Source organism: Alexandromys fortis, unplaced genomic scaffold (genome assembly GCF_014885135.2).
Source record: "Alexandromys fortis isolate MF-2015 unplaced genomic scaffold, M_Fortis_MF-2015_v1.1 scaffold_8_9099976_23576923, whole genome shotgun sequence".
Lineage (NCBI taxonomy): Eukaryota > Metazoa > Chordata > Mammalia > Rodentia > Cricetidae > Alexandromys > Alexandromys fortis.
In genome coordinates, this window is record NW_026067899.1 from 3,288,491 (window position 1) to 3,303,722 (window position 15,232).

General features: G+C 44.0%; 2 protein-coding genes across 2 annotated transcripts in view; one reads left to right on the top strand and one right to left on the bottom strand.

Annotated features, from left to right (window-relative positions):
• The window catches only part of Ubr3 (ubiquitin protein ligase E3 component n-recognin 3), a 124,947-nt gene extending 117,346 nt beyond the window's left edge, over positions 1-7,601 (bottom strand). Inside the window, exon 1 of the mRNA XM_050121899.1 lies at positions 7,003-7,601. Coding sequence (XP_049977856.1) covers positions 7,003-7,538 — 536 coding nt within the window. The 5' untranslated portion in view covers positions 7,539-7,601. The remainder of the gene's footprint in view (positions 1-7,002) is intronic.
• A 4,053-nt stretch (positions 7,602-11,654) lies between these two features.
• The window catches only part of Mettl5 (methyltransferase 5, N6-adenosine), a 9,031-nt gene continuing 5,453 nt past the window's right edge, over positions 11,655-15,232 (top strand). The window contains exons 1-3 of the mRNA XM_050121913.1: positions 11,655-11,964; positions 14,703-14,818; positions 14,980-15,010. Of these exons, the coding sequence (XP_049977870.1) occupies positions 11,856-11,964; positions 14,703-14,818; positions 14,980-15,010 (256 nt within the window). The 5' untranslated portion in view covers positions 11,655-11,855. The remainder of the gene's footprint in view (positions 11,965-14,702; positions 14,819-14,979; positions 15,011-15,232) is intronic.

Consider the following 15,232-nt stretch of genomic DNA (forward strand, 5'->3'; position numbering starts at 1 on the left):
GTTCAGTTCCAAAGAAACACACAGAGGCTTATATTAATTATAAACTGTTTGGTCTATTAGCTCAGGCTTACTACTAACTAGCTCTTACAACTTAACCTATGATTCTTGTTTATGTTTAGCCATGTAGCTTGGTACCTTTTCTCAGTTCAGCATTCTCATCTTGCTTTCTCTGCATCTGGCTTGTGACTGCGTCTCTGCCTTTCCTCTTCCAATAATTCTTTTAGTCTGGTTGCCCAACCTATACTTCCTGCCTGGCTACTGGCCAATCAGCATTTTATTAAACCAATACAAGTGACAAAACTTTACTTGTGTACAAGAGCATTATCCCAGAGCAGTTCATACCACCATTGCTTCAACAGGTTAACTCAGAAAAAGAAGAGTCCTGGCTAAGCTGGTAGAAGTTCCCAGGACCAATGGTAACAACTACAAAACCCACGGCTTGATAGAAAAGCCACACTGCCAAGATAGGAAATGGAAAAGGCTATACTGAACCTATCACTAGGGTGAGTTAAATGTATAGTGCTGAGTTTTCTGTATGGAAGAAAAATGCAAGTGAAAAATCAAAAATAAAATATTATACATGTTATGTGGGCCAGGATGGAAAGAAACCAATTCATACAATGAGGCGAGTGTAAATTGGTTTCTTTAAATGGATCTATCAAAGATTGCAGTGTACACCTTCTTTAACTGAGTTGTAGTCTTTGGGAGTTTATCTTCATACAGATGTGTGCACACACAAACTATATGACAATACTGACTACACCAGCATTTACAAAAGCCCCATGAAAATGCACTGGAACACTAAGTAACTACTGAGCAGAAAACAGGTGAGAGTGCTGATGTGCACTTTAATCCCAGCACTCAGGAGATGGGGCAGGCAGAACCCTAGGAGTTCAAGGCCAACTGGGACAACATCCTGGAAACCTATCTCAAAAAAGGGGGTGAGGTGCTAAAGAGATGCTCAGAAGTAAAGAACACTGACTGACCTTCCAGAGGACCCAGTCAATTCCCAATACTGATATGGTGACTCAAAACCATCTGTAACTCTAGTTCCTGGCATGCAAGTGGTTCATGGACATACATTCAAGCAAAACACTCATAACACATAAAATAAAACAAAGTATTTTTTAAAAAAAGAAAAGAAAATGCACCATGTGCTAATATGAGACATTGCCCAATACATGTAGGAGAAGTAACTGCAGAAAAAGAGTGTTAACCAGATATTCACTGCCTTCACTTCAGCACTGTCACACACCAAACTACCAAAGTATTTCCAACAAGACAGCTAAAGTACTGATTCATTATTGCTAACATCTTTGAAGTGCATAATTAAGGTCAAATGAAAATGAGAGCAATCCCTTATTGAGGAATGGTGAAAAAAGGACCTTTAACTCTATCCACTCATATATGTTATGACATTTTTGACATTTTAAAGGTGGGAGAAAGGAGCCATTTCCTGAATAATAAAGTAATTTATCTTAGGGTGACCTTTCAGATATAGGCCAACTTAACATTTAGGGAGCATCTATGCTGGCATCTATGGTGCCTATTTGTAAGTACCTTAACATCTGACAGAAAGTGAGCAAAGTAGCAAAAAAAATCTATACGACATGATAATATGTTAAAATAACTACATCAAAATTTGAGATATGTTTAAAATCTCAGTTCTGTTTAGTTTCCCATCATAACCTAAAACCAGCTAGTCAGTGTAGTAAGGAGGCCGCTTGTTTGTCCCAGCTGCCCAGAACTGAAATAATCACACAGAAACCATCTTAATTAAATCACTGCTTGGCCCATTATCTCTAGGTTTTTATTGGCTAACTCTTACATACTAATTTAACCCATTTCTATTAATCTGTGTATTGCCATGTGGCTATGGCTTACCAGCTAAAGTTCAAGCATCTGGTCTCTGGTGGGGCTACATGGCTTCTCTCTGAGTCCGCCTCCTTTCTCCCAGCATTCAGTTTAGTCTTTCCCACCTAGCTCTGTTCTACCCTATCAGGCCAACCCAGTTTCTTTATTCATTAACCAATAAAAGCAACACATAGACAGAAGGACCTACCACACCAAGTCAGAAATTATTTTAGATTTTTTTGTTTTGTTTTGTTTTTTTCAAGACAGGGTTTCTCTGTGGCTTTGGAGCCTGTCCTGGAACTAGCTCTGTAGACCAGGCTGGTCTCGACCTCACAGAGATCTGCCTGCCTCTGCCTCCCGAGTGCTGGGATTAAAGGCATGCGCCACCACCCGCCCGGCAGATTTTTTTTTTTTTTGCTTGTTTTTCAAGACAGGGATTTTCTGTGTATCTTTGGCTGTCCTGGAACTCACTCTATAGATCAGGCTGGTCTCAAACTTACAGATCTGTCTGCCTCTGCCTGCCAAGTGCTGGGATTAAAGGCATGCGCCACCACGCCTGGTTTTATTATTTTAGATTTTTTCATTGTTTTTGTTTGTTTTTAAGTTCACTCACCCATCAACCATCTCTGACATTGAATAATAATTACTCTTGTGCATGTGGGAAGCACAGCTCACTCTCCAGCACCACAAACAAAAACATCATATTGTTATAAATTGTTTTCCTTTTCAAGATTTATTTTATTTTTATGTGTATGTGTTTCGCTACATTCATGTGCATCACATGTGTGAAGTAAGTAGCCCCAGAAGCTAGAAGAGGATGCTGGGTTCCCCGAAACTAGAGCAACAATGGTTGTAAGTCATCATGTGAGTGCTGGAAACTAAACTCAGGTTCTCTGCAAGAGCAGCAAGTGCTCTTCACCACCAGGCCATCTCCCTAGCCCAGGTACACATGGTTATTAATACATCATTTCCATATGCTTTGTGATATCATCTCACAATGAGTCCTCAATTATTCTCTCTTTGTTTTCTGTATCTGCTAAAACCACTACTACACTGACAATATCAATGTTACTAAATCTAAAATAATTCAAGCCAGGACTGGTGGCACATGCTTTAAATCTCAGCACTCAGGAGGCAGAGGCAGGCAGATCTCTGTGAGTTCAAGTCCAGTCTGTTATACACAGTGAATTTCAGGACAGTCAGAGCTAAGGAAAGAGAACCTGTCCCCCCCCCTCCCCAAAAAAAAAAAAAAAACTTGAATCTTTCCCTTATTTCTATAATTGTAAATGTAGAAATGAAATGCTAATATTGTTGTGATGGACCATTTCCAACCACAGCAGTCAGACACATGAAAAAGGATTAAGGCACAACAAGGCTTCTTTTTTGAGTATGAAGATACGAGGACAAAGTATAGCTCTGGGATAGAGCACATTCCTAGTTACAATCCCAGTTTCAATCCCCAAGACTGCAAATAGCCAATACAGTAGTAAGAACCCAGGGAAAGGAGGATCTTTCTGAGATTTCCTGAGCAGTACAGTGGAACTCACAAGCTTTTATACTAATGAGAAAAGCAACTTCAAAAATATATGAATTCTCAGTTTTAGCTAACTGTAGGGACTGCTGCCCGTGCCAGGGTAACACAGTGCTGTCCACCTGGAACACTGTAAGAACACGTTGGTTCTAGCTCTAAAATGACTCCGGAAGTTGCACCTTAGTCCACACTCCCGGTCATCATCACCTCTCCCTCTAAAGGGAGCAGAGTAGGTGTTCAGCCCACAACTATTCTATCTAAACCACTAAAGGGGTAGAAATTTTAGAATAACCACATGGTTCCACTGCTGTTTCAGTCTTGTCCATTGACACTGGACATGGACATGGAACATACAGGCAACAGTTCTATTTTTCTAAGGGAACAATTAAATCAGTAAATATTAAGTGTCAAGTCATGTACAACTGCTACCATGGGCAAAATAAATTCCCTGAAACTTCAATAAAAATACATGGACTTATCTAGAGCATGGATGCCCTAAACCTGTTTTTGTTTTGTTTTGATTTAATTTGTTGCTATTGTTTTGAGTTTTTGATGTAGGTTTCTCTGTGTAGCCTCGCTGTCCTGGACCTTGCTCTGTACACCAGGTTGTCCTCAAACTCAGTGATCCACCTGCCTCTGCCTCCCGAGCACTAGGAGAACCTAGCTATGTTTGTATTTTTTAAATAAATAAATAAATCATTGGAAGCTGGGCATGATGACTCACACCTATAATCCTAGCATTTGGAGGAATGAGGAAGACAATTCACCGCCAGCTGGGATTAGGCATCAAGACTGACCCTGTCTCAAGAGAAATACAGAGAGAACTGAGTCCCCAGCATGATGACTCACACCTATACTCACATACCAAGTTCCAGGACCCTATATGTCAAACTTCTTCTTCTTCTTCTTTTTTTTTTTTTTTTTGGTTTTTCGAGACAGGGTTTCTCTGTAGCTTTGGTGCCTGTCCCGGAACTAGCTCTTGTAGACCAGGCTGGCCTCGAACTCACAGAGATCCGCCTGCCTCTCCCTCCCAAGTCCTGGGATTAAAGGCGTGCGCCACCACTGCCTGGCCCCTATGTCAAACAAAACAAAAACCTTACTAATATTATTTCCACTTCCAGAATGAAGCATCATAATTTTAAAGTGCCAGGTTTGCATTTCTTCCAGAACAATCTGATAATTACCACTTTGTTCCAAATTCAGGGAAGAACCAACATTACTTCTTTCACTATTAGTTCCCCTGAATGATAACCTAGAACAAGAAGTAAAAATGCCTCAGTGAGACAGCTATAACTCCTCCACGACTCGATGCACCTCTTTTTAAAGGAGGATGATGTGGCAGCAGGACGGCTCAGTACAGAAAGAGCATCACAGTCAGGCGTCAGTGGTGCAAATCTATAATCCCAGCACTTGAGAGGCAGGGGCAGGCGGATCTCAGTGAGTTCAAGGCCAGCCAGGTCCACAGAGCAGAGCAAGTTCCAGGACAGCCAGGGCTACACAGAGAAACCCTGTCTCAAAAAAATAAAAAGGAAAAGAAAAAAAAAAAAAGAGCTTGTCACACAAGCCTGACTCCTGACTACCTAAATTTAATCCCCAGATCCCAAACTCAAAGTTGTCTTCTGAAATCTGCACATGTGCTGTGTGTCTGTTATTTTTTAATTGGAGGTTTTAAAAAAATGACATTTAAAATCAAAAAGACAAACCAGTACTGAAGAGAAAAAAACAGTAAGACTATTTAGAGGCTGGATGTGGAAGAAGGCGGAAGTGCACCTTCTTAGCATGCACAACACAGAGATAAGTCCCCAAAATCAAACAAATTAAAGAACACTATTTAATATAGGCTGTAGGCAGAAGTAACTGAGAGGTCAGGATATGGAGCCAGCATGCCTAGTTTACTACCTGACTAATCTTTAGCAAGTTTTTAAAATCTGTGCCCTATTTTCCTCTCCAATTCAATGGGAATAATAACAGTAAGTATCTCAAAATTGTTAAAGATTAAATGAGTTAAATTATGTGAAGCAGTTAAAATATGACACTTTCACCAAACAGAAAAAAAAATCCAAAGTTTTGATAACACTGTTTGATAACACTGATAAAGAGGCTACTGGAAAAAGCTACTCCATACATTAGTTATAACAAGCCTTGGGAAGGAAATGTTTCTACATCTCAGCTTTTTAATTTACCCCACTGATATATTTGTACAGGTGAGAGAAGGCTAGTACACCATGCACTGGGTTTTTATTTTGTACTAGAACTCTTCATGCCCATCAAATGAATTAAATTAAGAGCAGAAAATTCATGGACATTGTGTAGCAGTTTTTACAAAATGGAATCAGGAAACTGATCTACTGATATGAAAGACATCAAAGTGAAGACAGCAAGATGTAAAACAATGTTACCTTTTGGATGAAAGGAAACAGCAAAAGTAGGAAACAACATTTATTGTTGCTTGCTTCGCACTAGAAACACTCAGCCAAGGGAAGGGACTGGCAGACAAGAGACCAGAAAGGAGGGAAACTTCCAACGGTCTCTTTAATATATTTTGGCTTATATATTCAATAATATATAAATATTAAAACGCTAAAAGTGAAGCAAAAAAAATTCAACGTCTAATTGCTGGCCCTGATTTTATTTGCAAGTTCTTACTATCTCCTTCTAAATCCTTTTTCTTAATCCTTCTGCTCAGAAACCTCTTCCCCGGCCACTAAATTCTTGACTATTTAAGGAATTTATCACTAACGACTGTAGTGTAAGTGGATTAAGACATAGGTGCCAACACCAGGTGTACTGCACATATCAAAAAACGCATGCGTTTGTCAAAGATGCATGTGTTGAGTGTCTCCTTCAGACGGATGCTGTCATATTAATGATCAAGGTGCCCTTAACTAGATAAGATCTAGCACTTAACTCCTAATTCAATCGGCGATTTCTTCCTTCTCCGGCTGTGAGGGATATTCTACATCTGACTGCTCGGGAGCCCAAACCTCGATGTCACTCCAGCACACCAAATACTCTACTGACAGCTCAACAGTCCCTTTTTATGCAAGCCCCTCCCCTTCCCTCCTCCCTCAACTCCCGTCATCTCCAGAGCTCAGTCCTTCAGACAGACACACAGACGGTTCAGCTTTTCCCCCAAGGGTCCTTCCTTGCAGCACAAGACCATCTCCCTGGCCCTCATCATCAGGTGACCCAATTCAGATCCCGAACCACTCCCAGTCAATCCAAATCACTTCTAAGGCTCTTCTCCGGAACCCGACAGGCAGCTGGACAGCCTTTCCCCAACAAGTACACAACTGACAGCTCCACGCCAGGTTCCCCCAAGTATCCGCTCGTCTTCCTTGCCCTCTCGCCCCACGCACTGACTCCTGTCTACCCCATCACTCGCCCACCCTGACCTCCTCGAAAATCACCAGCCCGATTCCCCGCACATGCTGCTCTCCTATCCTCCCCACCCCCTTCCCACCAGTGACAGCTCAGTCACCTCCAGCCCCTTGGGTCTGCGCCCTCACCGAAACATCCCCCGATCGATGGGGGTCAGCTCCCAGATTTCCCCTTAGGCCTCCTCCCGACCCCGCAGGACCACACGGCCCGGGTCGCCTCACCGGGGCTCCACTCACCCACTCTCCCGCATTACGTTGCTGTCCCCGCAATCGCAAGCGCCCCCGGCCTGGCTGCGGAACATGTTGAAGTCGTGTCCGGTGTGGTCGCCCTGGTGGAAGCACTCGGCGCACAGCGACATGCAAGGGGAGATGCCGCACGTCCGGCAGCGGTAGGCCACGAAGTTGGCTGTCCAGACCAGGCCGCAGAGCGCCGCGGGGTCGTAGGCCCGCACGGCCGCGCAGAACTCATCGTAGCCGCCGCCGCCGGCCAGAAGGCACTTACACCACTCCAGGGCATCCTCCTCGGCCGCGCCGGGGCCGCCGCCGCCCGCCGCCTCCTCGCCGCCCGCAGCCCCCGCCAGCGGCCGCTCTGCGTTCAGCACCCGCTCCAGCAGCGCCTGCAGCTCCTCGGCGCCTGCACGGTTGTCCGGCCGGCTGAGAGCGGCCTTCAGATGCGCGGCCGTGGCCGCCTTGTCTAGGGCCGGCCCCTGCTCGGGCACCTCCGACTGGGCCGGCTGCGGCCCCCCGACGGCCGCCGCGGCCGCCGCCGCCATGATGAGAGCTCAGAATTTGGAGAGTCCAGAGCCCACGGCTCCTCCCGGGAGGGTGGGGGAACTGACGGCTGCGAGGCCCCGGTCCGCCCAACTCTCGCGATATATCCGGCACCGCGGAACACCTCCGCGCGCTCCCCGCCCCTCGTCGGGCTCCGCCCCCTCTCCGGTTCGGGGGTCCCGTTTCTGTTTTCCCTCCCAACCTGTTGGCCCTACTCTCGAAACTGACAACTACTTACACGGGAACTCGGCCCAAAGGCCATCTTTAGTAACAGTGGGCTTTTCTTTATTTGCCTGGAACATAGGAATTATACACATCTACCAGATGTATTTTAGGCATCTGTATCTGGGCTTCAGATGTTGATCCCTGGTACCAGTCTTAATTACTGCTGGATTCCTGCTATTATTAAAACTGCCTGCTAAATATTTCGCTGAGTCAGTTTTCAGCCTCACACTTCTTCCATGTGAATCTCCTAAGATACATTCTTTTTTTTAAAAAAAAGTAAGATATATTCTTACTGTGTTTTTTATATTCCATTCAATTTATTTGAATAGGGGCTCTCTGATGCCGGTGTGGTGGTCAGAGAACAGCTTGTGGGAGTTGGTTCTTGCTCCTTCCATTATGTAGTTTCCTGGGGATTGAACTCAAGTTCTCAGGCTTGGCAGCAGGCAATTTTCCTTGCTGAGCCGGGTCTTGTTATCTCTTACCCAAACTCTTGGAGAAAAACCAAGCTCCTTAAATTGTCTCTGAAACGTGTCAACATCACTATTTCTCACTGTCTGGAGCAGAGACAGACAGAAGACGACCACTGGAACCTGATCACTGCATCAGGAGGGTTTTGGTTAGGTTGGTTGGTTTGCTCATTTGCTTTAAGAGGATATCTTCCGTGGTACCACTGGCCTCAAGCATTCTACATAGCCTAGGATGACCTTGAACTCCGACCTTCATCTCCCAGGTGCTGGAATTAATGCTCTGCCTGGTTTGTACAATAACAGGGACTGAACCCAGAGCCTCGTGGGGTGCTACATAAGCACTATAACAACTGAGCCACACCCCCCAGCTCTCGTTTAATTTAGTGGGGGTTGCTGGACAGATGGGTCAGTGGTTAAGACCCAGATTTGATTCCCAATGCCCAGAGAGAGAACAGCTCACAACTGTCTTTAACTCCAGTTTCAGGAAACTCAAAGGCCTCTTCTGGGCTCTATGGGCACCAGGCATGCACAGAAATACATGCAGGCAAACCGCCCATACATAAAAACTTTTTAAATAGAAAATAAAAGGTTATGGTTTATTTGATAACTGTTTTGAGCAGAAAATTTTTATCCCCACCACATTACTGTTAATTGGTCGTTTTCCTGTGGTTTTAAAGGTTGGAATGGGTTGTTTGTTCTGAAGCAACATGTAGCCCAGGCTACCCTCAAACCAGAGCCTCCTCCTGCCTTAGTGCCAGGATTGCAAGCTTGTTCCTCCACTCCAACTGGTAAACTTCTCAAGGGCAAAGAATTAGTCTTTATCACTGCTGGCAAACAGTCAAACATCTGTCTGATATTGCTAAATAATGGGAAATAATTCCAATCAGCAACACATTTCTAGACTTTCTAGTGCCTACCAGCTCTTTGATGGTCTTTCTTCTAACCTGTTTAATAAGCCTGTTAAGTGGCAGTAGAAGAAACAAAATTTTAAGTAGTTCATATGCCCAAAAACACACAGCAGGCAGGATATCTGTTGTGTTCCCAGTACTTGCCTCAGGCGTCCCCGGGAGCAACTGACTGCAACCTGGCAGACATCTGGTAAAATAATTGGTTGCTGTTGTGGGGTATTTACCAGAGAAGACTACTTGAACATGGGCTTAAGCCCATGGAAAGTCTTTATTAGCTGGTTGGCAACCACACTGAGTGTTTGGGATCCCACTGTAGCCCCGAGCCTTTGTCAGGAGCGCAAAAACCATGTTCTGGGTTGGCATACTTCAGTTAACAAACACAGCCAGAGCAGAACTACAAAAGTCAAAAAGTGAGGTTAATACATTTAGAGACTTTCCCATAACCATGGCCTTTGATGGATTAGGTCTTTGTTTTCATTTTTGGCAAGTGGTGCTGTCTACGTGCTGAAGTTTACAGCCTGAATGGCACTTCCACCATGGAGTCAGTTGCGCTAAGACTGTGTTACACAGTGTGAACAAGGCATCTAGAAATCTTTGGCCTTTGACGGATTCAGATAAAGAACAACATTCCCTAGGAATATGTTTAAGGAATGGGGCTGGGGCATGCAATGATATTAGATGATAACAAACAGACAAAACTCCCGAGAACTACATATGTACCTTCACAATGTCTTGAGGAGAGGACTGCAGAGGAGTTAATGTAGGCCAGATTGTAAACACACTGTCATGCTTTTTGCCCAAAAATATTCTAAAACAGGAGCTGAGAAACTTACTAAAAATGCTCTTGTTTCAATATTAAACAAATGAGAGAACAGCAGAAAGTACAGCTGCAAGGTCTAAAAGACTCGGTTGTTTCCAAAGGAAAAAAAAAACCGACCCCCCCCCCCATCCACAGTGGCAACTGACGTAATCCCAGCACTTCAGAAAAAAAAAAAGTCGGGAAGGTCAGATGTTCAAGGTCATCCTTAGCCACACAGGGAATTCAAGGCCACCCTAGGCTACCTGAGGACCCATCTCAAAACTAAATGATGAAGCCAGACACGATGGTGTACACCGATACTCCCAGATGCTCCAGACATCTCTCTTACCAGGTACAGGTCTCTCTCTTGCCTTTATCGTCTCTTGCTCTCTTCTTCTGTCTCTTGCTCCTCTTGCTTACTGTCTGTCTGTCTGTCTGTCTGCCTGCCTGACTGACTACCTGCCCCTCTCATGTCCCCCACTCCCAGAATGCCTTTCACTGTTCCGCACTCCTTTCCCCCTTTCATCAATAAACCTCTTGCACTAACTCTCTTGCCAGCGGCATGTTCCCCCAGTGGCATACCTTGGCAGGGCCCACCTAAAAGTACCCAATTCGCCTTTTAAAAAAATCCTTCAGGCCTTAGGAGTTTGAGGCTAGCCTAGACAACATAGCAAAACCCCAAGAAACAAAACAAAATGAAAAAAAAAAAGTTAGGCAATAATTAATGTTGAAAGAAAAAACTGAAAACTTTTGCTCCCAGTTTAACAAGTTCTATCACTTTTCTTTCATTTGATACCACAACCATATTCTTTATTTTGTGTGTGTGTGTAGCCCTGGCTGGCCTGGAGCTCTCTCTCTCTCTGTTAACCAGGCTGGTCTTGAACTCACAGATATCCTCCTGGGACTAAAATGTATGTATGCTACCCATGCAGACATATTTCTTTTCTTTTAAATGTGTCTACAGTGTTCTGCCTACATGACAGAAGGGGGCACCAGATATCATTATAGGTGGATGTGAGCCACCATGTGGTTTGTGGGAATCAAACTCAGGACCTCTGAAAGAACAGCCAATGCTCTTAACCTCTGAGCCATCTCTCCAGCCCCATGGTCTTTTCTTTTAAACTCTCTTTTGACTTTTCTTTTCTTCTGGCTTCACTAGCATCACTAACTGCGATGCCGGGCTGGAGAGATGGCTCAGAGATTAAGAGCATGGGCTGCTCTTCCAGGGGTCCTGAGTTCAATTCCCAGCAGCCACCTATAATTAGATTTGGTGCCCTCTTCTGGCATTCAGGCATACATGTAGGCAGAAGACTGTATACATAACAAATAAGGAGGTAGGGAGGGAGTGAGGGAGGAAGGAAGACGGTGCCTTAGAAGAGGGACGCGAAGTTAAAGCCGAGCATTCGAATGGAGAAGAACTCCGAAGTGGGTGTAGATCGCTACTTTCTGAAACTTGGGAGAAAGAGAAAAGGTTGCATTGCCCCAGAGTCCTTTATCGCCTTCAATTCTTTCTCTCAAGCTTTGGACGGCTACAGGTACTCAAGACAAAGTTGGCGATCCTGGGGGCCGTCTCGATTGGTTTGTAACGCGACACGTTGGGCGCTTCTTCCGACGTCTCCCAAACGGACCAAAATGCACTCGAGTTCTAGGCGGAACCCTAGCGCCTGGCCGAGGTTGCCGCTCGGCTCCAGCAGCGTGTGCGCGTGCGCATTGGCGCTTCCGGCGCTGCGGGGAGGGCCCGCGAGATTCGTCAGATTGCTTAGTCCTGCGTCCCGAAGCGGCGGTCTCCGCGAGATTCCCAATGAATCCTCAATAGTCTGCCCGCTCCCGGCCTGCACCACTAGAGAGGTTCCGGGTTAGGTAGTTTCCCTGCAGATCCTGTGCTGTTAAACCCTGGGAGCCCAAACTAAAATAAAAACAATGAAGAAGTTGAGGCTTAAGGAACTAGAGAGTCGTCTGCAGGAAGTGGATGGATTCGAAAATCCCAAATTACTTCTAGAACAGTACCCCACCAGGCCGCACATTGCAGGTAGGGCAGCTGGTTCATCGGGCTCTCTTCTGGGGTTATTCCTGTCCAGTCCATGATGAAAATAAATAGTGATTTGGATCTAATGATGTTCTAGAGAAACCTCACACCTTTGAGTAGGTGCTGCTCTACTAAAAACCAGAGTTACATACAAGCTTGTGTAAAGTTGAGGATGCGTTTTCATTGTTCACAAATTGCCTCTTGCTTGATGCCAAATATTGATACTGAGAATGTAGAAGAGGGCTGGAGAGGTGGCTCAGAGGTTAAGAGCACTGACTGTTCTTCCAGAGGTCCTGAGTTCAATTCCCAGCAACCACATGGTGGCTCACAACAATCTGTAATGAGATCTGGTGCCCTCTACTGGCCTATAGAATATATGTAGGCAGAGTACTACATACATAATAAAAAAAAAAAAAAACTTTAAAAAAAAAGAGAGTGTAGAAGAGAATACAGGAGAATCCATTCATATGTAGCACCTGTTACGTAGTAGCAGGGAAGACAGCAAAATTTCTTTGGTTGGGAGTACCTGCAAGGGGTAATCTTTTTCAATTCCAAAGTAGCAATTTGTGAGCTGCCAATAAAACTCGTGGAGAAAACATGTGTTTAACCCTAAAATATTGTCATAGCTGCAACCAAAGATTTGCATTAAACTGTGTTCAGATTAAGACCAGTTTTCTCTATTATATATTAGTATGTGTATGTTCATGTGTCTGCGTGTGTGGAGGGCAGAGTTCATCATGGAGTGTTTTCCTCAATTGCTCTCCGTAAGTTTTTTGAGTCGGGGTCATACTGTACTAAGAGTTTACCCATTCGCCTAAAAAGGCTGACCAGCAAGCCTCAGAGATCGTCCTGTCTTGTCTCCAGTGCTGGGTTTATAATCACGCAGCACCGCACCTGGCCTTTTACATGACTGCTGCGGATCTGAACTCAGGTCCTAATGCTTGCAGAGTAAGTGCGGTACAGACTGAGCCAGTCACCTACCAAGCAAGCCCCTGGCTTTCTCAGTGTAACTTATTACAGCCTTCTGGTTGTAGGGTTTTGACATGAAATCTAATTTTTCCCCCCGAGACAGGGGTTTCCCTGTAGCTTTGGAGTCTGTCCTGGAACTCACCAAGTAGACCAGGCTGACCTTGAATTCACAGAGTTCCGCACGAGTGAGTGCTAGGATGAGATAGGGTTTCTCTGTGTAACTATCAACAGCTCTGGCTGTCCTGGAACTAGCTCTTGTACACCAGGCTGTCCTCGAACTCAAAGATCCACCTGCCTCTGCCTCTCTAGTGCTGGGTGTGTGCCACCACCGCCCGGTGAAATCTAATTTTAAGAGGCCAGGTATGGTGAAACATACAATAATCCCAGCACTTGGGAGTCAGAGGCAGGTAGATCTCTGTGAGTTCAAGACCAGCCAGGCCAGCTAGGGTTATGTAATGAGTCTCAGAGTAAATAAATATCAGTTCTTTCACACCTAGTTTGTAATGCACAAGATAGGAGTTTCAAAATACCTGCAACAGTAATCAAGTGCCTCATAGTTGGTTTTAATTTGTTTTTCTTTTTTGGTTCTGGGAGCAGTGGCTAGTTTTGAAGATCAGCCTGGTCTACAGATCACAAAGATCCGCTTGCCTCTGCCTCCCAAATCCTGGGATTAAAGGCATGTATCACCACCATCCAGTATATGTTTTAAATAAATGTCTGGATCCTCAGATATTAGTAATAGCTAGCAGCCCTTGAGTTCTGATATACACAAGGAAACACTGATGTTTAATTTACTGTACTTTTGAGAGTATTGTTTTGAGAACTCTATGTAATCCCAGCTACTTCTGCCCTGACCATTTGTTCTGTTATCAGGTCTGTTATAGATTATGAGTGCATCTATTGATATTACCTCTAAGTTCAGGTAGAGAGATGGCTCAGCTGTTAGGAGACCTACCTGCTCTTCTAGAGAACCTGGGTTCAATTCAGCACCCACATGGCAGCTCATAATTGTCTGTAACTCCAATCCCAGGAGGTTGCCAGTATCCTCCTCTGGCCTCTATGGGCACCAGACACCTGGTGCACATCCATGCAGGCAAAACAACAACAAATTAAAAAAAAAATCTCTAAATCTATATTGTGGATGTAGAAATTTCAAATGCCTATATTCTTGTGATAAACATACTACAAATAAGTTCTGTGCCCTCTGTTTACTGAGGGGTTGCCCTCAATCAGGTCCGAGGAGAACTTCTGGCAGTTGGTCATTTACTTCCATCTACCAGGTAGATCTTGGAGACTGAATTTGGGTTGTTAGGCTTTGCAGCAAGTATTTTTGCTCACTGAGAGCCATGTTGCCAGCCCCAAATCAATAAAATTCAAAATAGTTTTGAAGACATAATACAGGGTTACTAAACTTATTTTGACCAAGAATGATAGACTTAATCATTCATAAAACTTAATATTTCATAAAAATATCTCAGCATCAAAGGAAAAACTGCATCTGTGTAGAGCAGATATTTTGAACATTTCAGTCTTGGCATTGTCAGAAGCTTGACATAGTCCTATAGTATTTGGGAATCACTGGTGAATATTACCTTCCTTTGTGATGCTTCTTCCTAAATAACAAACTATTACATTGTATCTTTAAGTATCAAACAATCTGGAGCTATATGTAGGGGAAAGACAGATTACTTTAGAGCCATGTGCATTATAATTTAGTAGTAAGCTTGTTAATTTATTCACTAATGTTCTATTTATTTTTTTATTGTTTTTAGCATGCATGCTATATACAATCCATAATACATTTGATGACATTGAAAATAAAGTGGTTGCAGACCTAGGATGTGGTTGTGGAGTACTTAGCATCGGGGCTGCAATGTTAGGGGCAGGGTAAGTGATCATTTCTTGTTATTTGGATAGGGTGTGGCTTCAGTCAATGTATATAGGATCAACTGCACTATATATTCATAGGACCCAGGTAAGATGAGGGGAGCAGTAATTTGATACTGAGTACATTTTGAGTAGGCTAAATATCAAAACTTTACTTTTAAGAAAGATATCAAGTCAGATGGTGGTGGTGCAGGTATTTATCCCAGCACTTGGGATGCAGAGATATATGGATCTCTGTGAGTTTGAGGCCAGCCTGATCTACAGAGCGAGTTCCAGGACAGCCAGGACTACACAGAGAAACCGTGTTCAAAAAACAAAACAAAACCCATTTTGTTAATTGGGTTGAAAACTGCATGGTAAAATAAGTAGTTTTTTTTTTTTTAAAACTAGGAACCTGTAAATTGTCTTTTTTTTT